Consider the following 21930-nt stretch of genomic DNA (forward strand, 5'->3'; position numbering starts at 1 on the left):
TGGGTGTGCTCGGGGGCGCTGCTCGAACAGGGTTTCGAGGGATGGAAGATGGTGGGTGTATGCTTCGCTTTTTAAAACTCTCGCTATACTCTTTGCAAACTATTGTCAACTGCTTTGGCTATATATGAATGTGAGCTTTCGCAAAGGGGACGTCATGGAAACAAGGCCAAGGCCAAGGAGGCGCAAGGGAGAGTTCGTATATAACATGAGCCTATGCTTCGCAGTATGTAGTACAGAATGTATGGCAAAGTACTAGTTTGCTCTGGGAAGCTGCAGAGTTCGGCCGTAGGCTCTCTGCGCTCCCCCCGCTGAGGTGTACGCAGTCGATGACCAACACCCGTGCCTTCCGATGGGCCGCCTAGAGTTTTCAAGCGTTGCCTGCGCCTTCCCCGACATCCGCTCGAGTGCGCGCATGGAGGAGGACTGGCCCAAACTCTTCGCTGAAATCGATAAGGGTTTCGACGTCTGAGAAGGGTTCCAGACTGCTTGGCAGACTCTGCAGGGACGTGAAGTGATACTTATCTTTGAGCGCGGAAAAGGAGCGGTTGTGCCAGACGTTGTAGTAGTCGTCCCGCAGAGTGAGCGCTCGCACCGCCTCGCTTGTTCACTTTCAAGCTTCAAGCTTCAACGGTGACGGGGAACATGACAGTCTTGGTCCTATTCCGGCGCGGCGCATCTGGCAAAGTATCTTCGGAGTATTGTAGCCGCCAAGCACACGTGGCCCAACTCCGACCGCCGTTCAAACGTTCATTATCAGTTGCCATGTGTACCGCTGGAGTTGAATGTTGAAGTCTTCCTCCCTCGCTCCCTGCCGTCTACATTTCACGCTCAGTGGCAGCAGATTCCAACCTGCTCTGATTACGCCTTAATTGTTTCAAGTACGTCCCGCCTAGATTGTCTCGGGTTTGAACATTACTAACGCTCGCTTGATGAATAGCTTGCGCGTTTTATAGGCAGTGTCCGTTGTGCACGAGCCACCGTGTTTTCAAAGAAAAGCATGGTGGAGCGGACACACGTTACAACAACACGATTGAGCGCACCGTCTACCTCCGGCGAACAGCAGACACACTCATACGATGTCACTGAAAACCGCTCCCGCCTCCGATCCGACTCGCGTTCGTGGGGACCACCAGTCCTAAAGCCAGATTTACCTTTCTCTCTCGTCCCCCGCAAGCCCGCGTGTCCGCAACCACGCCTAGCCACTGCCAGTATTGAGTACTGCCGCTTCGGCTATCCCCTATACCCCAAACAAGACTCTACGCGTACCGCGTTCGAAGAACGAGAGCAGCAAGCTCCGTACGAGGCCACCTCCCCAAGCACGCATTCTTCCACGTCGGCGGACCGGGACCGGTGGACTCGGGCTCCGTGGAAAGTCAACACTGTGCTTCACCTCCATGGCACACTGAAGCGGGAAACCACCGTCAACCTACCCATCCACGCGGCACTTCAACGCCCCCCACCGCGAAGCCACCGGTCACGTCGCACGTCCCCGGCAGTGGCGCGCGCACGGCCAGGCGACACGCGCCCTTTCGTGGCCGCACGGCCATGCACAAGTGCTCGGTGCCTCGATGCCGGTACACGAGCGAACGCAGGGCGCTGATGACCCGGCACATCGAGGCGCACCAGCGGCCCATGAACTGGGTGTGCGCGGGAGTGCCGCTCGAGGACGCGGGCGAGCACTTTGTCGATCCGGACGAGCTCGAAGTGGACGATTGCAACGGACGGCGGAGGGTGGGCGGATGCTCCGCCTTGTTCAGGGAACAGCGTGCTCTTCTCAAACACTTGCAGACTACCGTCAACTGCGTTGGCTATGGAGACACCAAGGTGAACGACCGCATGGGGGCAGAGGCAATGAGGGCAAAGAAGCGTCGGGGAGAGTTCGTGCATTGGGGTATGTACTAGTACGGAACGTGGCAATGAGAGACCGTGACTGCGGTGCTCTCTTGAGCTCATGCACGAGCGTTGCATGCACAGAGGTGGGAGAACAAGGTCGATGGGCTGTACGCAACACCGGCGCACTGGTGGGCAGTGGCTTGGGGGAGCGCACTAGTCCTGCTGAAGTGCTGGCCGCGGCTCGTTTGGCGTGTTCATCAGCGAGTTCATTGTCTAGATGTCCGGCAACCCACCGGAGTATGATGGGGCGCGCAGTTAGATGCTTCTCTGCAGCCTTCTTCAGTGCCGCGCGGAGGTGGTCTGTGAGGCAATGGCCAGACTTTGGTTTGCGCGAGGCCGCAGCCTTGATCGCAACCGGATTGTCCGGGCGGTGGAGCGGAAAGAGGGAAGAGCGCGTTCCGCAGCCTCCAGGCGCGCACCCAGTACCGTTCCGCTGGTCTTCGCATTGCCGATGTGGTGTGCAGATACGGGGCAGAGGTGAAGGCGGAGGATCTTCGGCTGGCCTCCTCGTTTGCGGATGAGGACCGCAGCTGCGCCCACCGTATGTGTGCAGAGCTCGCTCGGACATCTGTTAAAGATGCAAATGAGATTACTGGGACAGACTCACCTGCTGCTGAGAGCAGACGACGTTGTGTGGGTGCTTCGCTTCAGATCGGGGAACTCGACAAGGAAGACGACTTGCATTGGGGAATCTGTAGCATCCGATCACTCCCTTGCACTCCCATATCCTATCAGCTCCTCCCACTCGCCCAATACGCCCACCAGATCCTCGCCCACATCCCCCGGCACCACACCGAAGACGCCCTCCGCCAACGCTCTCCGCAGGAATGGGACAAAGACGTTGACGTACATCGTCCCCACCGCCTTCACCACCGCCTCCTCCCTCCGTGCCTCTTCGGCTCCAGTCCCGCCTGTCGTCTCCTCCGCCGTCGCTCGATCATCCGCCGCGGTGCGCGCTGCAACCAGGAGAGCGATGGCGCCGTGAGCGAGACCCGCTCGAGCGCCCCAAGGAGCGGCCGTTGCAGCGCGGTCGGGGCGAGGAGACGCAGTCCGTTGAGCGCGCTGAGGACCGCATTGGTGTAGATCGCGAGCGGCGGATACGAGACGAGCACGTTGGGCGGCGCGTTGGGCGGCGCGGACGCGAGCGCGCCCAGCTGTGCATCCGAGGGCAGTGGGGGAGGGGAGGGGTTTCCGGGGCCGAGCAGCAGCTGCGACATCTTCCGCTTCCCGCGCGTCTTCGCACGCGCGGCCGAGTGCGAGGCGTCGTCGGGGTCGATCGCGCGGCACCACGCGTCCGTCGCGTCCTCGAGCTCGCGCGTCACGCCCTTCTGCACGGCCGCGATGAACAGCGGGCCCAGCGCGCCGCGGAAGTCCATCCCGACGCGCGCGAACGACGTCGCGCAGTACGTCAACTGCGTCAGCAGCGACGCCAGAAGCGACGGGTCCGCGACGAGCGGCAGCGTCGCGTCGAGCAGGTCGAGCAGCCGGCGCACTTGCAGCGTTGTGAACGTCGTGAGGAGCGCGTGCAGCTCGGGGAGGGGGGCGTCCTTGTCCGATGGGCGGTCGAGGAAGATGGTGGTGTACTGGGTGACGACGTCGTGGACCCCCTCCCGCCAGGCGTCGACGTACCGTTTGAGATACCGTGCGTAGCTCTCCCGCTCCCGTTCGGCGCTCGCGTCTCCGTCCAGCCCCTTCTTTTCCGTCTCCACCGCGCGTAACGTCCCGTCCAGGTACTGACTGCGGCCTGAAAGGAAGGCGAGTGCGAGCTCGGGCTCAGATAGGACGTCCATCTTGCGCAGGAAGCCAACGGCGCGGAACAGCGCGGGCAGCTTGGCCTGTTCGTGGAGGACGCGGAGGAGCTGGGCGAGCATAGAGTGTATGCGTGCATCGCAGTCGGCCTTGACGGAGAGGATGAGCGGGTTGGAGGGGAAGCGGGTGGCGAGTGATGACGCGTGCTGGGCGAGGAGAAGCGCATCGGCGTAGTTGTAGTTGCGGACCGAGGTCTCGAGGAGCATGGGGATGGAGAGAACATCATGCAACTTATCGTGGCTCTCGAGCACCATAGCTGCTTTTCTCCGCGAGGAGAGGAGAGAGCGGGAGTCTGAGGCGAACGTCCTTGCGCTCGTCTCGAGGTTCGGGAGGGTGGCGAGGAGAGAGGAAAGGGATGAGGAGAGCGCATCGAGCGACGAGGAGAGCGTGGAGGTGGTAGCATGTAGGGAGAGGAAAGTCGGATAGGAGGTGTAGCACAGGGTCGTGAGTGCGTTGGTGAGCTGTGCGGAGGAAGAGGCGAGTTCTGTGGGCTCTGCTTCAAGTTCCTGGAGGGAGAGGGAGGTGAGGTGCGCGATGTATGGGCCAGCTTCAGACGATGTCAATGACGGTGCCAGTGTGTCTTTTGATGTCGATGCGAGGACCTCGGGAAGTGTTTGGAGATCATCGTCGGACATGCGGCCAGTGTGAAGGAGGAGCAGAAGGAGCAGGAGGGGAGCAGGCACTGCTAGGCACTGGGTTGGTGGCAGGACAAGCGCGACAGGTTAGCACGTGCACGGTGCAGACGCCCATCATTTCGGAGGTCTGAATTTTCGCGAAGTGTCTACTCCCCACTGCTCGCCACTCAACTACTTACTAGTTATAGCTCCTCGCTTTTGGCATAATTTATTTGCATAAGTCACGAGTTTCGAGATCGCTTTCACTGGAGCATCAATGAATTGTGCATACAAAGATGATCGTGATGATGAAAAGGCCCTCTACTCGCTAAATGTGGTGTATGTACCCGAGACTAAGCTTGTCCTTGAGATACATCGGACCGATCTCGACGCTGTAGGATACAGTGATAACGGTGCCTCAGCGGTGCGCGCACGCGCACCGCGAGGATGGGAAAACTACAAAGGAATGTGACAGCGCCGGGACGGCGCGCCCTCAAGGGCATTATGGAGCATGTAGTACGCATACCGAATCTGATGTCAATCGCGTTAAACAGTCTATGCTACACTCACGCTTTCGCGCGTGCGTGCGTGCGGATGCCTTCAGCCGTGCAGGCGCTCACTTAGAAGAGAAGATGCGGCTCTGCGCGCCCGAGCCCGTCCGGCGGAGCGGCATCGGGGTCTTGCAAGACGACGACGACGATGCCCGAAGGTACGAGGACGTGTCCGCGCCGGTGTCGCGCCAGCCCTCCGCGGACTCACGGTACTTGCCCATGAGCGCCTGGAAGTCGCGCTTGGGTGAGGCGCGGCCCATGCCGCTAAGCAGCTGCGCGAGCGCGTCCTGTGCATATGGTGAGCCACGTTATATCTATCGCGCCCACGAGGGGAGGGGAAGGGACAGACGTTGGTGCCCGCGCGGTACGCGCTGCTGCTCGTCTTGAGCCCCGCGAGCGCGCGGGAGCGCGCGCTCTTGCTCCCAGGCGCGCGAGCTTCGCCTTCGGCCGGAACGCGCGGTAGCGGTACTTGATCGTCTGCGTGGCCGACGGCGGGAGCGTGAACTGCGCGTCGGAGGAGAGCTCGCCGTAGGCGATGAGCGTGTAGCCCTCGTCGCCGGAATCGGAGTCGGACGTGTCTGCGTCCGCCGTGTCCGCGCGAGCAGGGTCGAACGCGGGTTCCGGGAGCGCGCCGTCTCCAGGATCGCGCCGCGCCGGTCGTAGAAGGAGGAACCAGACGGAAGGCGGCGCTATAGGAGGAGTCAGCATGGGGTGCGAGGACATGTGGCAGGGACGCACCGAGCGCTGGGGAGGCATGGTGGAAACGAGGTGGGGGAGGCTAGGAGAGGTGACAGTCGACACGCGAAAGTGGGGACGGAAGGTGAACGGTCGCTGTCTATATGCCGGTCCAGAACGCCAAACACCGTTTGGGTAAGATTGACGACTGCGGTGGTGAAAGGACATGCGCCACCAAGTGTCTGAGTTACCAATGGCGCTTTGCCGATCACATAGCAACATGTCGGCGTAGGTGCCTGAAACAAGTCTCGCAATGGGAAACGGAGGTGGATAACACCGTTGTACATTGGCTACAATACCACTGCGTTGACCATAAACATACACCTATTCAACTACGTCTGCCGCCCTAGTCCTGAAGTGAGACATGAGCACGGATACGCGGTGTGGATGAAGGTTCTCACCTCCCCCTTGCGTAATCACGGAAAGTGCAACGCTCCGTACTGCGTGAACGGCCCTCCATTGATGTTGAAACAGACGTTGTCCTGCGGGATCTCGACCCAGTTGGTACAGTTGGCGGGCGCGATGTCGATATCCACGTGGAAAACGTTATTCGGGTTGCTGATCCCAACCGAGACGAAGTTGCCTGCGAAGAAGCAGTTGCCGAACCCGAGGTTGGTGGTCGCGAACGAGGTGCACGACGCGCAGTTGGAGGTGGAGCAAAGTAGCAGCACGGGGTTCGCGGCAGCGGCGGCGGGGGTGGGGACGTGGGAGACGAGGGAAGAGAGCGCGCCGACAGGAGTCAGCGCGGGGAAGCGTTCGAGGGGTGTGGAGAGCACAGCCTGCGCCGCGAGAGCGAGAGTGAGGAAGATCGTGAATGAGGCCATGATCTTGACGTGCTGCAGAGCGACAATGGAATGGACAGCTCGATCTGCAGAAGAGAATGTCGTTGACGAAGACCTTTATACTCGTCCACATCTGTGCTTCTGTTAGATCCGACCCAGCCTGGCCCTGGGTAAAAATATACAGCATCCGGCGACCTGTCAAGACTACATTCAGCATCGGAGGATATGTAAGACCCCATGGAAGGCGGAACGTGTCGACGATGTAGGTATAACGAGTGCCGGAAAGCGCGTCCCGAACCCCAGTGCCTGGCGCTACATACGCAGCACACGCACCTGACGAGCGCATTTGCAAACTGCAGTGTCCATAATGTATTGATGGCTGTCTAGGAACATCGGTGCCAAGAGAGATAGCGACAGAGAAGACTGCATAGGACTCGGATGCGGATCCAGGACAGGCTGGCACGGTCCAGTCAGTGCCCTGGCAGATCATCATCCGACACCCACGGCCAAACAAGCACGCACCTGACATTGCTCCCTGCTGCGCGCCAGCCATAGTAATTTTTTGCTGGCCATGTATGTTGACTTGCGTAGCCTTTCGGCTGGCGGTACGTCGAGGCAGTAAGCAAGCAAGGCAAATAGTGGCATCTAATCTTAATCTGGCTTTATCTTATCTGTATTTTCGCAGACCCCCCAGTTCACCCCCGGATATCCTATTTTCCGTCCCTCTCGCTGTCGGTCAGCACTACTCGCGAGCACAGCGGGACTAGCGAAGACTAAGTCCAGCTTGCGAGAGCGTATATGGGGACGTTGGGTGACGCTCGCCGGAGCGATGCGACCGTAGCCAGCCACGACACGAGAGCGGGAGGGTCTTCGCGGACGAGGGACCGTTGGGTATGTGCTTGTCGCGGACTTCAGCGGAACGCGTTGGCCTCAAAGCCGCTCCAAAGCGGAGGAGGACTTCTTTACCTGGGCGTTGATAAAGAAGTCAGCGTTGCGGTCCTTCGGAAGCGGTCACATCCCTCCCGTGACGCGGCGGGCGGTCTTCGTGGTGGCTCCCCTCCGTGAAGACCACGTTGAAGATCGGCCGCCTTCCCAACGCAAGCATGCGCTGGCGATCCCAGCACGCGGCATCTGCTCACCTCGTCTCCGGATCCGTTTCGCGGGCTTGTCGGGACAGCCTCATAAGTAGTGCCAACGATCGTCCGCTGGGGCGCCAGCGCGGCCTATGCGGTCCCCACACCCGCGTTCGCGCTTCTCCGTCCCGTTAAGTTCGCGTTTAGTACGGTGATCGCCGGTAAGGCTGCATGCGGTCCGCGCGGCGTACCGCTGGGGTGCTTCTCGTTGGCCTATGTGGTGTAAGCTGGTAGTTACCGCTTCGCCCAGCTTTTTGAGTTCAAGGCTGGCTTGGCTGCGCGCGGCAAATACGCAGTGGTTTCTTGGGAGACGGGTTCCGGGTCTGTGGGAAGGTGGGCGTCGCTCGGAATCTTTCAATCTGAGTGACCTACGTTCGCCCGCCAAGTACACATCCCCAGACCCATCCCGAGCACGCTCTCCACCCGTCGTCTCCACTATCGCCGGGATGCTTGCCGCGGCCCGCAACTTGAAGAGCAATGGGTCATGAGAACACGAGTGAACCGGTGTTGCGATGTGGATGTGGCTGGCGTCGCCGATGGAGGCGGTGAAAGGTAGCGTCCGTGGAGCAGCTTGCGCAGTCGTAGCCTCGTATGCGTCTTAGGGAGCGCGTGCAGCTCAGAGAGCGGGGAGGGATGTGCTGGATAGAGATGGTGGTATATTGTACGGCGACGCTGTGGATGACCTCCCACAGATGTCGACGTACCGTGCGTAGCCCCTCTGCTCCCGCTTCGCGCTTGAGCCCGTCCGTCCACCATCCATTCCCAGTTCATCTCCATGTGGCGTCTCGTCGAGCTTCCACTTGCTCCGACTCGTCGAACTGGCCTATTTCGATGGGCGCAAGCTGAGAGCTGGACGAGCATGGAGTATATGCGTGTGTCGGCTCGGCCTTGACGGAGACGATGACGGATCGAGTGGAATGGGTAAGCGAGCGACGATGCGTGCCGCACGCCTCGCAACATGTTGTAGTCACGGAACGAGGGATGCATACATATGGAGATGAGATAGTATATGTAACTTGTCGTGGCTCTTGTGCACAAGGTCCGGGTTCCGCCTCGAGGTCTATGCACCTATTTGCAGCATCGGGAGTGTGGCGAGGAGAGAAAAGCAGGAAGAAGCGTGCCGAGCGACGAAGAGAGTGCGGGGTGGTGGCGTGGAATAATGACGATATCACATAGCAGGTGGATCTCAAAGTTGTTTCAGCGCGCTGGCGAGGACGAGGCTTGTTCCGTGCGCGTGATCACGATGTCTGGGAGAGGGTATTGGCGACTCGGCGAGGCTTGAGACCACACGAATCAGTGGTGTAGTGAGGGGTATCTCGTACTTGGCCTTTCGGTGTGGGTCAAGGAAGGGACAGCAGAAATACAAAGTGTCGAGGAGGGTACATAGGACAGGATTGAATAGACGCGAGCGCAACAGCAGGCTGAGGCTGCACGGGCGCCGAAAACACTCCCACCGCGACCACCATCTACATAGCAGGTAAACGCCACCTTACTGGCTGTCTCTCACAGCGCTGATGGCCAGTGTAAATAGAATGTCATCACTGTCAAAGCCACTGCAAGGACTACCAGCCTTGCCAAACTTGCCGCGCCGCTCTAGTTCTGCTGTCGCTCGTGGTTTGAAATGCCTAGACATCATCACGCTCATCTGCGCCAAAGTCTCCCTCTATAACGGCCAGATAAAACCTCTTGCCGCCCTCGCGCGAGTCTCGAAGGTTTTTTATTCTTTCGCTACACCACTTTTATGGCGCCAGATTCCAACCCTCGAGCCAATGTTACGGCTATTCTCCACTTACAACGTACTCGCAAAGGTATTCATGATGACCTATGTTTATTTGCGTGACTGACATGGTTGTTTTCTAGAGTTTAGGCGAAGACCCAGACGATCAGGAGCGGTTGCGATTTGACCACTACGCGACATTCGTCCAGATCATTTCTAGCGTCGACCGCGCTGAGGGTATAAACTGGGAGATCTTCTATGCCCGTTACAACAGCTCGAAGTCCATGTTTCCAAATCTCTCTCGTTTAGGATGCACAATCCTAAGCCTCCCTTTCCCTATCGTTTCCGCCCTCCTGCCGCCGACATTGTGCAGTATCGTTCTTATTTCCGCCGAGGATTCCGTCGTCAAGCATCCCCTTCGGAACTTACTTGCTGCTCTGTCTACTTCGGTATGCAAGATATCTGACCTGAGTTTCGACTATTACGACAATACAGAAGAACAGCTCACATCTATCCCGGCCCTCCAGTCGCTGCGCAGACTCACTGTGGATGGACCAGTCAGCATCGCCTTCTTGGCGGCTTTCCACGCAGAGAATCTTACTTTCCTCTCCCTGAAGATGCCTCTCGCGTCCGACTTCAACTACACTGTCTTCCATGGACGGTTCCCCAACCTCGATCGGCTGGTCGTCGAAACTAACCGAGGTGGAGCCAATGGAATGGCGCAATTCGTACAAGCCGTGTACAGCCCCCGTCTTCGCAACCTCCACCTCCAAATAATAGATTGGCTCGATTGGCTCGAGTTCCGCGACCCATCTGCCGTCGAAGATACCTCAAATATTCACTCTACCCTCTCTACCTACATCACCAAAGCCCTCTCCCTTTCCAACGACAGTCTCGAGCGCCTTCATTTCACTTATGGATCGGACACCGACCAAACACCGTTCAACCTCCACTCCTGCTTCATCAAGCTTGCCTTATCCTTCCACCTCCTTACCGCGGTCCAAGTGGACGTCAAGTACACCAGCCTGCTCGTGGACGACACCTCCCTCGCATCAATGGCCACCTCCTGGCCACTGCTTCAGAGCCTACGGATCAAGCAAGAACTCGAGGAGGACCTCGAACCTTTGGATGCCTCCGACATCGCGCCCACTCCCCATGCGCTGCAGGCGTTCGCAGACCGATGTCCATCATTGCAGGAGCTCGTCGTCCATTGTCCTTTCCACACCACCACTCCCTCCGCAATTGCCGCAATGACACCACTCACACAGCCCACCGGACGTCCCGGCCACCTGCTCCGGCGCCTCGTGGTTGGACCTGGCGACGAAGAATTTGACGAGCCCACGCGCCTGCGCCTGGCTCTGTTCGTCGATGCGCTGTTCCCACATCTCCAGGGTCTAGAGTCTCCTTTGCACGATGAGTATATTCCCGTCGGCAACTTGTATTCATGGCCCTTCGGAGTGCAGGTCACCAACACGCTCGTCGCGATGCAAACGGCCAGGCGGAATGCTGCGCTGAGAGGCGCAGGAGGCACGGTCGACCTGTAGGACGACGTCCGCGGTCCTCGGGAGTGCGCAGGGTCAGTCTCGGTCGCGCAGCCCAGTTCTGGATACACGCTGATATGACCAGTTTCAGAAGTTCGCTATATTTTTGTGGTACACTGGTACTACTTGACATTCACCGCAGTCCGCCTTCGTCTTAGAACCACAACTACGTGTGATTCGAACATCTGAGCTACATACGTACGACCGCCGCGGCCACTCGGATGCTTACCTACCTAAGTCGGAGCTCATCTGACGGAACAGCGTCGAGTATTTGGACTTGCACGCCGACCAAACGCGGACGAGCGAGCCGCGGACGACGATTCCAAGCCCTGACCTCTGCTCGAGAGCTTCCGGATCGAACACTCAGGGCCAGAAGGCGACCCCGCGCCGCTGCAGTACGCCTCCCCCACGCCCCGCGGGCTCTAGGTGTTTGCTGACCGGTGCCCCGCGCTGGAGTCGATGAGCTCGTCGTCCGCTGCCCGTTCCGCAGATATCGCTGCGGACCTCTCCGCGAGCACCGACGCTCTCCGCTCCCGCCTGCCCCCTCCCGTACTCCACTCTCCCGCACCCACCCACCAACTTAGTCGACCCCACTCACCTCATTACCGCCCACCATCCCCATCCGCGAGGCCGCGACTACCTCGCTCCAGAGGCCAGAACACACGACTCGGAGTAGGCACTCCCCCGGCGCTCAAAGGCCGCGGCGGAAGCTAACGAACTCGGGCAGGCGGAGCGGAGGTCACGTATGGTACCCTCCGGCACTCACCCCCTACTCTAGCATCCGCACACGCTGCCCCCTTCGTTACCCACTCACCCCGTTTCGACTGTGCAACGGCTAGACTCCTCTGGCTACTCCGGCCCACGCGCCGACACGTCATCTGTCCCGTATACGCATTTCCTCTACCGCTAGCTAGACTACTGTACGTAGCGCCTACCATAGGGCTCGGCCCTCCAGGGCGTTAAACAGGAGATAAACAAACAAACAAACCGACGCTCTCGTCGTACCTGAGCCTACCCGGAGTTGATGATCCTGGCGCCTGGCAGCGCCCTCACACGCACGGCGGCGTGCGGGTCGCAACGTGTGGACAAGGCCGGTGCTGTTTTCATGCTAGCGCATTGCGGCTGCGCGCTCGGACGACCTTCTCTGTGGTGCCATGAGTAGTCTTCACGCGCACGGTCGCGGGTTGACCGCCTCGCGGCCCGGAACGTGATCCAAATTTCCCAGGGAGGGGCCGGCCCCCCGACACTGTCGGGAAATCCAAATCGGCATTGCAAGCCGAAGATCTTGTAAGCGGGTTTTGATTAGATTGCATTGCATTGCAAGCCCTTGCGAGGCGCTCAGGTTGACTTGCGATGGCATTGCAAGCTCAGTAGCGCCTCGCGAGAGATTACAAGGCGTCTGAAGTTATTGCAAGGACTTACCGTACGTGGGACCATATTGTAAGGCCTTGCGACATCGCGGACCCTCCAGCCGACGACGAGGGACTTAGAAGATTTCGTGAGTGCGCGCCTTTTCAGCGCTCCTCTCTCTCCTTCCACCACCTCAGTCCCTCTTCGTCCTCCTCTTCCACTCCCTTCTCGGTTTGTTGTGTCCATCGCCACTCCACATGCGTGGTGTCGCATTCAGGTTTGTGCTGTGTTCCTTTGCTGCCCTTCTGTGCTGATTATTTCCCCTCCATGACCAGGTTCGATATCGGACAGTCGTGCTGGCGCTGGGGAGCGGGTCAGACCATGGACAATGATTAACGTATGTGTATGCTGCCTGTCTGCGTGTGTCTTGCTGATATATTCTCGGTCAAAACAGGGCTCATGTCTCTTCTCGTGTGAATGCCATCCGGCCGCCATGCAGGGTGGTCACTGCTGCGCTAGGTGCCTGCATATTGAAGTAAGTCGTCTATTGATGAGCCTGACACCCTATATGCTATGTTATCATTTCTGTCTCTCCATCTCGTTGTTCATGTGTCTGTATTAGTAGTTCTCTGTGCTGTACTGTAGTCAAACGAACAGAATGATTATATTGGATTACTGGATTATAACGGGTGTGAAAGCGGTAATCGACAATTGACGCAGGCCTGAACACCCAATTGACAGGCAGGCTGACATATTGTGATCTCGGGTAGCCTTATTGCAAGACAACAAAAGACGCGCGACTGCATTGCGAGCTATTTCGCTTGGATTGCGATGCCTCGCGAGACCGATCAACCCGGTAGCGCTTGCGACGCATTGCGAGACGCCGCAATGCCGATTTGGATTTCCGGACAACTGCTATTGGTCGAAATCACCAGGAGCTCGCTGCACGACCCTACCGTATTCCCCGCTTAATGCGCTCTCTGCATATCCTTTACACAAGGATAAAGGAAACTCTGGTTCCTGGGAGCTACGATAAGCTGCGCGCGACGTGCTTTCCGACATCCTCATGCTCCCCGAGACCTCGGTAAGCTTGACGACATTTGCCACGCTGCACACGCGGTCGGGACATTCACGCACGGGATCCGGCACTTCGTGCTCGACACGGACGTCCGCGTCACGCTCCGCATGCTCAAGATCGCGAGTACTCCTTCCCGCTGCGACGCGCCTTCGTCCTCACACAATCTCTACGTTGAAGCATCGCGAATTTCGGGCCAGGAACGCTGGTTGTGCCCGTGCGGACGCTGACCAACACCTGGATCCGGACGCCGCGAAATTCGTCGCCTAGATGATGATGATGATGCTATATTGTGTCCTCACGTAGACGTCGCCCCCTCTCCATTACTCCTTCCGTGTTTACTCATATCTGTGTTTGTTTCCATCATGCCAAGATCCAAAAGTATCCCCAACGCACTTGTCTCCACAAATCCTCAAGTGCGAGCGAAGACTGATGCGATTGCTTAACAAAGCGAAGCACCCGCCCACCATCTCCCGTCCACCGAACTCGTGCACTGTACGCGTGGCCGGGTCCAGTCCGTACTTCCGCGCGTGCTCGAGCGGCACTCCCGCGCAGACCCAGTTTGAAGAGCACTTGTGCAGAGGTATATGTCGGGTTATGGTCGCCCGGTGTTTGCTCACGAACGGGCATTCGGGGCACTTATTACGTGGCTTTCCCTTGCGAACGCGCCTGTATCCGGCGGTCGCGGTGGGCGAGGGGAGAGATTTGGCGGCTTGATCATACCCCGGAGGGTTCGGCTGAGGGAAGGATCCAGCCAGGTGAACCGACTGTTCGGTCTTGGTGTCGAGTTCTTCCGCCGTCAACCAGCCCGGATGCGCAGAGGGAATATGGGCGGGTGGAACGGATTCGGTACCCGCTCGTGGTTGCGGACCTGGCTCTGGGGTGACAGAGATGATCCATGGTGGGTCGGGGATGATGTTTCGCGGAGGTCGGTTGTGCTCCGGAACTCGGAACTCGATTGGGTGTCCAATGTTTTGTTGTGGGAGAAGGGGTAGCAGAAGCGGCAGTATTCGATGGAACTTGGACCTGCCTGCGGTCTGCTGAAGAATGGAAGTGCTTGAGGTTCCGAGCGAGCACGAGTCGGATTGTTGGAGGTGCGGTTGGTATACTCTATCATGATGGGATCCGGGGTAAGAAGTGAAGGGTGAGATGCATCGTGTCTGTGTCAAGGCTGAAAGCTCTTATGTGGCTATCCAGTGGCTCATACCATCTAATTCCGCTTTGACCACAGCGTGGCGCAAGGAAGTTGTGGACGATCGAACTTTTCGCCACTGTTGCACCACAGACAAAGCCTCGGAGATAGAGCCAAGGCTCAACCGTAGCCATAGGTACCAGTGAAAATTATGGCCTGCTCAACCAGTGCTTCGTCGCGCTGTGTACGAGTTGAAACCAGCTTGTCTAGAGCTTGCGGAGCCGGTGAAGTCGCGAGCGCCTAGATCTGCAGGGGTCGCGTGCGCGTTCCCAGGGTAAGTACCGGGCCCAGACACCTGGCTCAACACTACCTTACATCTCCTGCCACCACTCACCGACACCGCTCGTCCCAGACGTCTTTGCGCCGGCCCGGCACTACGAGTGCTTTTGCGCACATTGCTGACCCTCGCGCATGCCGCATCATGTCTACGGCATCATCACAAGTTTGGTCCCGTCGACTCGAAAAGGCCAGGGTGCAATGCCGTCTTTTGCAAGATGATTGCGCACCGCTTTCAGGAGCGGGACTGTGGTACGCTTCTCCTTTCTCGCCCTGCACTGTGGCTTCTGGTTTTATTTCTCCAGATGCAAGCCTCGAGGGTAGTAGCGGTGGCGCAAGCCTTCTGGACGCATCGGTCAGATCCGCCCAATAATTTGTTCTTGGCAGGAACTGACCCGAGGTCTGGGGCCGGTTCTGCGCGAAGATCGGTGTGCTCGGATTGTATCTCTCGCCGCCATCGAAGGAGTACTAGGTTGCACTACGATCCATCATGGTAATGCATGATCTGAACTTCTTCCTCTCGTTCTCCACCTAATGCTCCTTGTTCCCCTCATGCCAGGTCCCCCTAAGGACCCCAACACATTTTGAGTGCTTCAGATGCGAAGCCAGACGATCTTCGCAATGGAAGTGCTTCATGCACCCGCCCACCATCTGCCGCCCGCCGAATTCGTTCACCGTGAGCATCGCCGCCGAGTGTGGCTGCACCCCGTACTCCCGCGCCCGTTTGATAGGTACGCCCGCGCAATGCCAGCGGGGAAGGTCGTCGGTGCGTATTCCGTGGCCGGCCATGTGCCAATTGAAGCCGCTTTTGGTCTTTTCTACTACCTTTTCACAGATCCAACACCACAACGGCGGCTTTGAGGACCCTGGCGCTGTGTCGGTAGCGGCGGCGGGCGCCCCCCACGCCTGTGCGACGTTGGGCGTCGCGCGCACATTTGCTCTCGGCTGCGCCGCTGCAACGTCTGCGAGGAGAGAGAGATCTCGGGTCGGCGGGGGGTTTGTGGTGGAAGGTGCCAACCGGACGGTTTGCGTGGGCGCGACCAGGGTGGCAGTATGCTTCCAGAGTTGCCGAGAGGGAGCGTGGTACGACATAGTGCAATGCTAGAGTGGCGGCAGGAGATCTGAGAGTGTGTGAGGAGGGAAACGACAGTACACTAGAGCCCCTCGTTCCCGGTGTGAGATTTTATCATAATCGTTCTGTCTCTGTCGATCCAGTGGCACGAGAATTACCACAGGGTCACTCAAGCTTATTTCTCCGCGGGTTCCTTTGCACCAGTTGTCCGACTCAATACTTTGGGAGCACGAGTGGCTAGCGCACAACCTTCAAGTCATGAACGTTTGAACATGGGCATCGTTGTGGCTGACAGGTTGAGATGATGTCATCCGGCCCGGGCCGAGCCGCCAGCCGGTGCAGTTCACGCGGTCATTTTGTTGGTCAGCTTTTGGCTAGTCTCCCCTAGGCATCCCATATTCTATGGCTTTTGGCGCCCCTTTGCCCTTTGCCCTCTTCGGGGACTGAATCTGTAGTTCAACGTTCAAGCCTCAGGTTTGTCCTCGAGCTATGGCGCTCTGAGCAGCACGGACTGACGGCCTTACGGGTACTAAGTACTCACGGACGAGCGCTGGTGCCAGCTGGCAGCCTGTAAGGCACCTCGGTGCACCTTTTTTCCTCAGGCTTAAGCACAAGTACTGACCTTGTGCGAGAACAGCTGTGAGGCTCGCTAGCGTCGCAGAAGGGAAGTCGCTATGGGCGACAAATTTCCCTCTGGCTCCCGCTTCCCACCACCACCCGAGATGCCGAGCTTTCTCTCACATCCCTGGAACATCCCCCGGCCCCTGACTCGCTCTTTCGATCACTCATCCCGCGGCTTCGACTCGCGCTCGCCGACCCCAGAAACATCGGCGCCAGCTCGAGAAGAAGACGTGGCACCCAGTCCCCTCCTATCGGATCGTCGCAAACGCTGCCGCACTCTCGACAGTGATGAAGACGCTTGCGAGTCGCCTGCAACAGAAGAACCACATGACGGTGAGCACGCACTCCTATATGAAAGGTGCCAGCTAACTGGTACCAGACCCTGCAGAACTGGAAACCAAGAAGCGCCGGATGCTCAGCGAGGACGGGTCGTCGGCCGACCGTGCCGACGTTCGGATACGCACCATCGGCGCAGATGACCGAGGGGGGACCAGCCATGCGCTCACGCGTCCCGGAGGGGGAGTCACTTCCCACTCGCACGGCCTCTCCCGGGAACCTGCCGAGGTCGGGGAACGTCCAGCGTCCCCCCGCACGTCCAAGTCTCCTCAAAAGTCTGGTCGCCCGTTGAGGATGTCTGCAGGGACGAAGGCGGCAAGCTTGCCCAAGGTTGGCAGTCGCCGTTGTCGATGCGCCTCAGGGACTTATATGAATGCTTTTAGCATCCACCGGGGCTCTCAGGGCTTTTGAAAGACCTTAAAAGGATGGAGCCCGCAGCGCACGCGGAGCTAGAGCTGAAGCCTCATCCGACGGCGGGCGACGGCGATTCATGGAGGATAAGCTGTCCTGCGTGCAAAACCGAACTCGTTTGTTTCATTTGACTTCGTCGAATGTGTCGCGCGCTCATCCTGGTGTTTGCGTTTCAAGCCGCTCTATACTTCACTTACAACCAACACGAATTTACGTCACATGAAGCTGCATTTCAATGGACGCCGTCATCGGAGCAACGTTGAACCCAACAAAAAAGCTACCGTGGCATCGCCTGGCACGGCTCCCGGCGTATCACTTGGCACGGCTCCCAGTCCATCCCCTGGCAAGGCTCCCGGTCCATCGCCTGGCACGGCCCCCGGTGCATCATTGATACTCCCTCCGATCTCGTTCACTAAAGCTACCGTGGCATCGCCTGACACGGCTCCCGGCGTATCTCTTAGAACGGCTCCCAGTCCATCCCCTGGCACGGCCCACGGCGCATCATTTATACTCCCTCCGATCTCGTTCACTGCTCTCTTCGAATCGACCACCCGCCTCTCTACACAGCAGACTGCCGACGCGCGAAAAACACGACTATCCATCTCAGAGACCTTTCGGATCTCCAACACCAGTACGGGCACACAAGTAGGCAAAGTGAAGCTAGAGGAGGGTCGAACGACGACACCGACGAGTCCCTCGGGATCAAACGCGCCGTTTGCACGAAGCCTCAGAAAAAGCGCTGTATCCACAGCCCTACGCCTTCCTCTCTTCCGCTATCCGCCGCGGTCAAGTGCGAGTATCCGGAATCCCCGACGTTGCTCGCTCCTGGGACTGCGCGCGTTCCCGCTCCGTTCGTCCCGGATCCTCCGGCATACTCCCGCCTCCACTTCCTCCCAGCTCGCCGCCCCCACTCGCTTCGCTCCCGTCGGACACGCTGGTGCTTTCCGCACAGCCGCGTCCCAATGTTTCAACACCACCCCCACCATCGCTTCCTCCAGAACCATCGCGAGGGCCTGCGCAACCCGACCGCCTCGCACCCGCGCCGCCTTCTCCTACAGCACCCGCCCCCGCACCAGGCCACCACCCGGAGTCGGACGAAGTTTCCAGCTTCTGCGCGGCGATCGGGCTGGCCGAGGACGTCGCCGCGAAGCTGCGCGGGCTGGGCATCACCTCCGACGCGCGCATCCGCGCGCTGGGCCGGGCGTCGGCGTCGGCGCGGGCGGAGCTCCAGTGCGCGCTGGAGGAGGCCGGGCTGGACTGGACCGCGCGGCTGCTCGTCGTGGACGGCATCGCGCTGTACGCTGGTTCTGTTGCTGGGGGAGCACCCGCGCAGGGACCGGGGACGTGAGGGGGCAGGATCGACCCTGAGTGGAGCATGAAGTGCACCTATCCCACTTGCCTCCGACGACCGGTCTTGCTACAACTTTCCGTTCCTCCCCTGTTCCTCATCCACGCAGATCGCCCCCAGGACCTCGTCGATCAGTGACAGGGTTCCACGACGGAGGTCTGGCCGCAATGGCGTCACTGCTGCGTATCCACGCGGGCGATGCTTGTGGTTGTCCCCGGGGCGGTCCATCAGTGCAGCGAGCGGGAGCGGTGAGGATGTATATCGTATCGTTTCAAACAGCAGAGGCGCGTCCGATTCAAGAGTGGAAAGAGTCCCAGTACGGCTCGTTCGCATTCAGCTCCGTGAGGTACGGTGTCTGCACGGGTCTTCGCGCGCGACGGTCGGGCTGCATGGGTGTGCCCCGCCTTTGTGTCTTCGTTTCTCGCACTCGTAACCGGCTGCGAAAGCCCCGTGGTGGAGCTTCTGAAAGCGTGGCATATGCATGGCACGCGCGCGCCGCGGGAGAAGCCTCCTCTTCCTTCTCCTCCTCCTCCTCCTCTTCATCGACTCCGCGATGCTTGGGAGCGCTTTCCTCCCTTCAATCCGGCCGCTCGCCTCCTTCCTATACCTGAAGAGAGATAGGAGGTGCAACATCGGGCCGCTTGCTTAGGTAATCAGATGGCTATCGCTCGCCACCGCCTGTACTAGTACTAGTATGCTCCGCGTTTGCTCCTATCCACCACCATCTACCATCTACTGCGCATCCGCCGTCCATGGAAGCCCAAGTGCGACCTACCGCCCTCCGAATCACCCCAATCGCGTCCTACGACCCCAAAACCCACCTTGCAGACATGAGACCAGTGGTCGAAACAAGGAGTCGAGAGGAGGAAGGTTGCTTTACCGATGGTGCGTCTTTCTTGCTCACTCTCGTACATTCATGTTGACTCTGAGGATTTTTCTTATTATTTGACAGAGCATGACGACGAACAGTGCAGCGGTGATGAACAGGACGAAGCAGAAAGCGCCTTGAAGCTCAATGACGAGAGGGAAGACACTAGGGATAACAAGCGACCAAAGGGGAAGTGCATGGCCAGTCGTCGTCCTGATCTTGAACGTGAGTTCGTATTGCATGTAGAGGATCCAGTGGACGATCATCTGGGACACCCCTCGGTACGGATTTTGTCTTTCCCTACACGCCCGAGCCTCATACCACCCTCCTTGCCAGATACCGGAGCGCCTCAAAAAGGCCCTTGGGATGTTGCGGAGGGCGCATCCCGAGGCCGACCTCGAGCTCTATTACGTCCAAGATAGTCCTGGGGTGTGGGGCGTCAAGTGCCTGGTATGCGACAGCGATGTACGTTTGCACCGTGCCATGTGCCGGAAAGCGAGTCACAACTGACCTTCGCGTCCAAGCACATCCTCCTGCAAGCCTGTTACGGTTTCACATGGAACCTCCAGCAGCACCTTCAAAGCCGCCCCCACCAAGCGCAGGCCGCCGCACTCGTGCGGGGCCGCGCACTTGCCCTGGACCCCATCCCTCGCGTCACACAAGACCCGCCGCGCCCGCCCGCGCCTCGCCGCGCCGCGCGACTCGCCGGTCGACACTCACTCGGACCACATGTTCAGCGCACGGCGCGTTCAACGTCGTCCTCTCAGGTCCGCGCTCCTGGGACTGGCAACTATCCGACGTCCGCGTCGGCTTCGTCCTCGTCCAGTGCGTCGTCGGCCACTGCGCATGCGAGGGCTTCCGCGCCCGCACGCCTTCGCCGTCTACGTCCAAGGATGCGCTCGCCGTCGACAGACCTTCCAGGTTCTGGGCCCCCGACGCCTGGTCCCAGCTCCTCGCACCAACCGCAGTTCGATACAGCCGAGGACTCCGATGGGTCCGGATCGATTAATCCCCTGCAAGTCATCGTCCTCCCGAGAGAGAAACCTGCCAATACCGAACGACCTCCTAATGTGCGGTGGATCGTACATGAAAACGAATATTGGCAACCAGAGGTAACGGCGTCCCCTTCACGAGTGGAACGTCGTGGTTCACAATCGCACAGGTGCCCCCACACGTGCACAACGTCCTCAAGAACGCAAAGGCGACCAACATATCTTTGCACTACGCAGTCACCGACGACGACGACGTCCACAAATGGAGCGTGAAATGCCAATACTGTGGCAAGGTACGCCGCGCACGAGCCCTTCATGCGTACCCAGGGGCTGACGCTTCCCTCCGATTCCCATCCGAAGTACGTCTCTCTCAACGTGTCGAAGACTGAGCCCAACAAGATACTGCGAAACTTCCGCGACCATCTCACCAAGTCGCATCCAACCCTGATGCCACGCACGCGCCGGCGGAAGCGCGCCGCTGCCGCCACCACACCCAGCCCGCGCCTACAACGGGGCCTCATGACCCCGCCCGCCTCGCGGGAGGTTCGCCGCACACGACGGTCGGTCCAGACGTCGCCCTCGACCTCGCGCGCCGGGCCACCGTCGCGGCGTGCACGCGCGGCGCGTTCCGTATCGCCTCGTCGCCCGTCGCCCGCCGCTGTGGTCGACCCCCTGACGCAGTTCTGCGGGGAATTCGCGCTCAACGAGGACGAGGAGGCGCAGCTGCGGGAGGTCGGGATCGTCGACGAGAGGAAGATCCGGGAGTTCGGGCGGGCGTCGCGGGGCGACGCGAGGATGCGGCTGCTTGCTGCGCTGGAGGAGGTGGGGATGAGCCGAGCGGCGCGGCTGCTGGTGGAGACTGGCCTTGTCGAGCGCGCTGCGGGTGCTCCTTGAATATCCGAATTTTTGTACAATTAAAAATGCTTATCTGCTAGTCACATCTACCCCACTACGGCGGGAGATGACTGACGGCCGGGCGGCGGGGAACGCCGTGCACGCTGCGCGCACACACGTGAGTCTATCGAACGACCGCGCAGAGCATGACGTGCTCGCGGGGAAGCGGGCGCGACACTGAACAGCCGACTCATTTTCGCGTCGTCGTAAACACTCTCACCGAGCCGAGGTCGCATGCGACCCTACGGGTCGGGATCTCGTGCGCGCGCGCGTCTGCGGTAAAGTCGACGGACGTGCAGCAGCGGCCAGCCAAGGTGATCCAATTATCGATTATATCCCCAATGGAGCCGGTTCGATTCGGACACACTGCGGAAGGCTGCAATGTCGAAGCGGTCGACGAACGACATTGACAGCAGTTTTGCATAAGTATGGTGGATGCCCCGAGCACCGTGGCCAGACCAATGTTGCGCACTTCACCCTCGACGTAATCCGGACACCTACCGCCTCTGGAAGTCTTACTTGAATGGATAGTCATTTAAATGTCGTAGAAATACGGGTGATATGCAATCCCGGAAAAGGGCATGCTGTCAGAGTACATGGCTCAGACACCATCGTGAGCAGCGCCTAGGCGCCATGCCAAGAAAACAATGCGGTCAGCTGCGGGAAAAAGATGGCGTTGATAGCTCCGAACCTGGAAAAGAGTGATGGAGCATGGCGAAA

At 59.2% G+C, this 21930-nt stretch overlaps 7 protein-coding genes across 7 annotated transcripts; 4 read left to right on the top strand and 3 right to left on the bottom strand.

Moving 5' to 3' along the window:
- Positions 1-1563: 1563 nt before the first annotated feature.
- BXZ73DRAFT_12921 (uncharacterized protein) lies at positions 1564-1809 on the top strand (the record flags this gene model as incomplete). Its single annotated transcript, XM_048017475.1, has 1 exon — positions 1564-1809. A coding segment is annotated over one exon (246 nt), but the record flags the coding sequence as incomplete, so codon positions are not given.
- A 789-nt stretch (positions 1810-2598) lies between these two features.
- BXZ73DRAFT_91480 (Dor1-domain-containing protein) lies at positions 2599-4337 on the bottom strand (the record flags this gene model as incomplete). Its single annotated transcript, XM_048025989.1, has 5 exons — positions 2599-2888; positions 2939-3476; positions 3498-3896; positions 3924-3966; positions 4006-4337. The coding sequence occupies 5 exons, from the start codon at positions 4335-4337 to the stop codon at positions 2599-2601; spliced, it is 1602 nt and encodes a 533-aa protein (XP_047875225.1).
- Positions 4338-6039: 1702 nt separating this feature from the next.
- BXZ73DRAFT_12384 (uncharacterized protein) lies at positions 6040-6306 on the bottom strand (the record flags this gene model as incomplete). The annotated part of the gene is made up of 1 exon (XM_048017465.1): positions 6040-6306. A coding segment is annotated over one exon (267 nt), but the record flags the coding sequence as incomplete, so codon positions are not given.
- A 2980-nt stretch (positions 6307-9286) lies between these two features.
- BXZ73DRAFT_103967 (uncharacterized protein) lies at positions 9287-10778 on the top strand (the record flags this gene model as incomplete). Its single annotated transcript, XM_048015761.1, has 2 exons — positions 9287-9325; positions 9378-10778. The coding sequence occupies 2 exons, from the start codon at positions 9287-9289 to the stop codon at positions 10776-10778; spliced, it is 1440 nt and encodes a 479-aa protein (XP_047875227.1).
- Positions 10779-13538: 2760 nt separating this feature from the next.
- On the bottom strand, positions 13539-13838 carry BXZ73DRAFT_51070 (uncharacterized protein; the record flags this gene model as incomplete). The annotated part of the gene is made up of 1 exon (XM_048020553.1): positions 13539-13838. A coding segment is annotated over one exon (300 nt), but the record flags the coding sequence as incomplete, so codon positions are not given.
- A 2576-nt stretch (positions 13839-16414) lies between these two features.
- BXZ73DRAFT_103968 (uncharacterized protein) lies at positions 16415-18456 on the top strand (the record flags this gene model as incomplete). The annotated part of the gene is made up of 3 exons (XM_048015762.1): positions 16415-16694; positions 16741-17027; positions 17860-18456. 3 exons carry the CDS (start codon positions 16415-16417, stop codon positions 18454-18456), a joined length of 1164 nt encoding a protein of 387 aa, XP_047875229.1.
- A 752-nt stretch (positions 18457-19208) lies between these two features.
- Positions 19209-21210, top strand: BXZ73DRAFT_103969 (uncharacterized protein; the record flags this gene model as incomplete). The annotated part of the gene is made up of 7 exons (XM_048015763.1): positions 19209-19341; positions 19409-19605; positions 19661-19789; positions 19849-20032; positions 20092-20291; positions 20487-20609; positions 20677-21210. The coding sequence occupies 7 exons, from the start codon at positions 19209-19211 to the stop codon at positions 21208-21210; spliced, it is 1500 nt and encodes a 499-aa protein (XP_047875230.1).
- Between the last annotated feature and the right edge of the window lie 720 nt (positions 21211-21930).

This window comes from Epithele typhae (genome assembly GCF_022376455.1).
Source record: "Epithele typhae strain CBS 203.58 chromosome Unknown BXZ73scaffold_46, whole genome shotgun sequence".
Classification (NCBI taxonomy): domain Eukaryota; kingdom Fungi; phylum Basidiomycota; class Agaricomycetes; order Polyporales; family Epitheliaceae; genus Epithele; species Epithele typhae.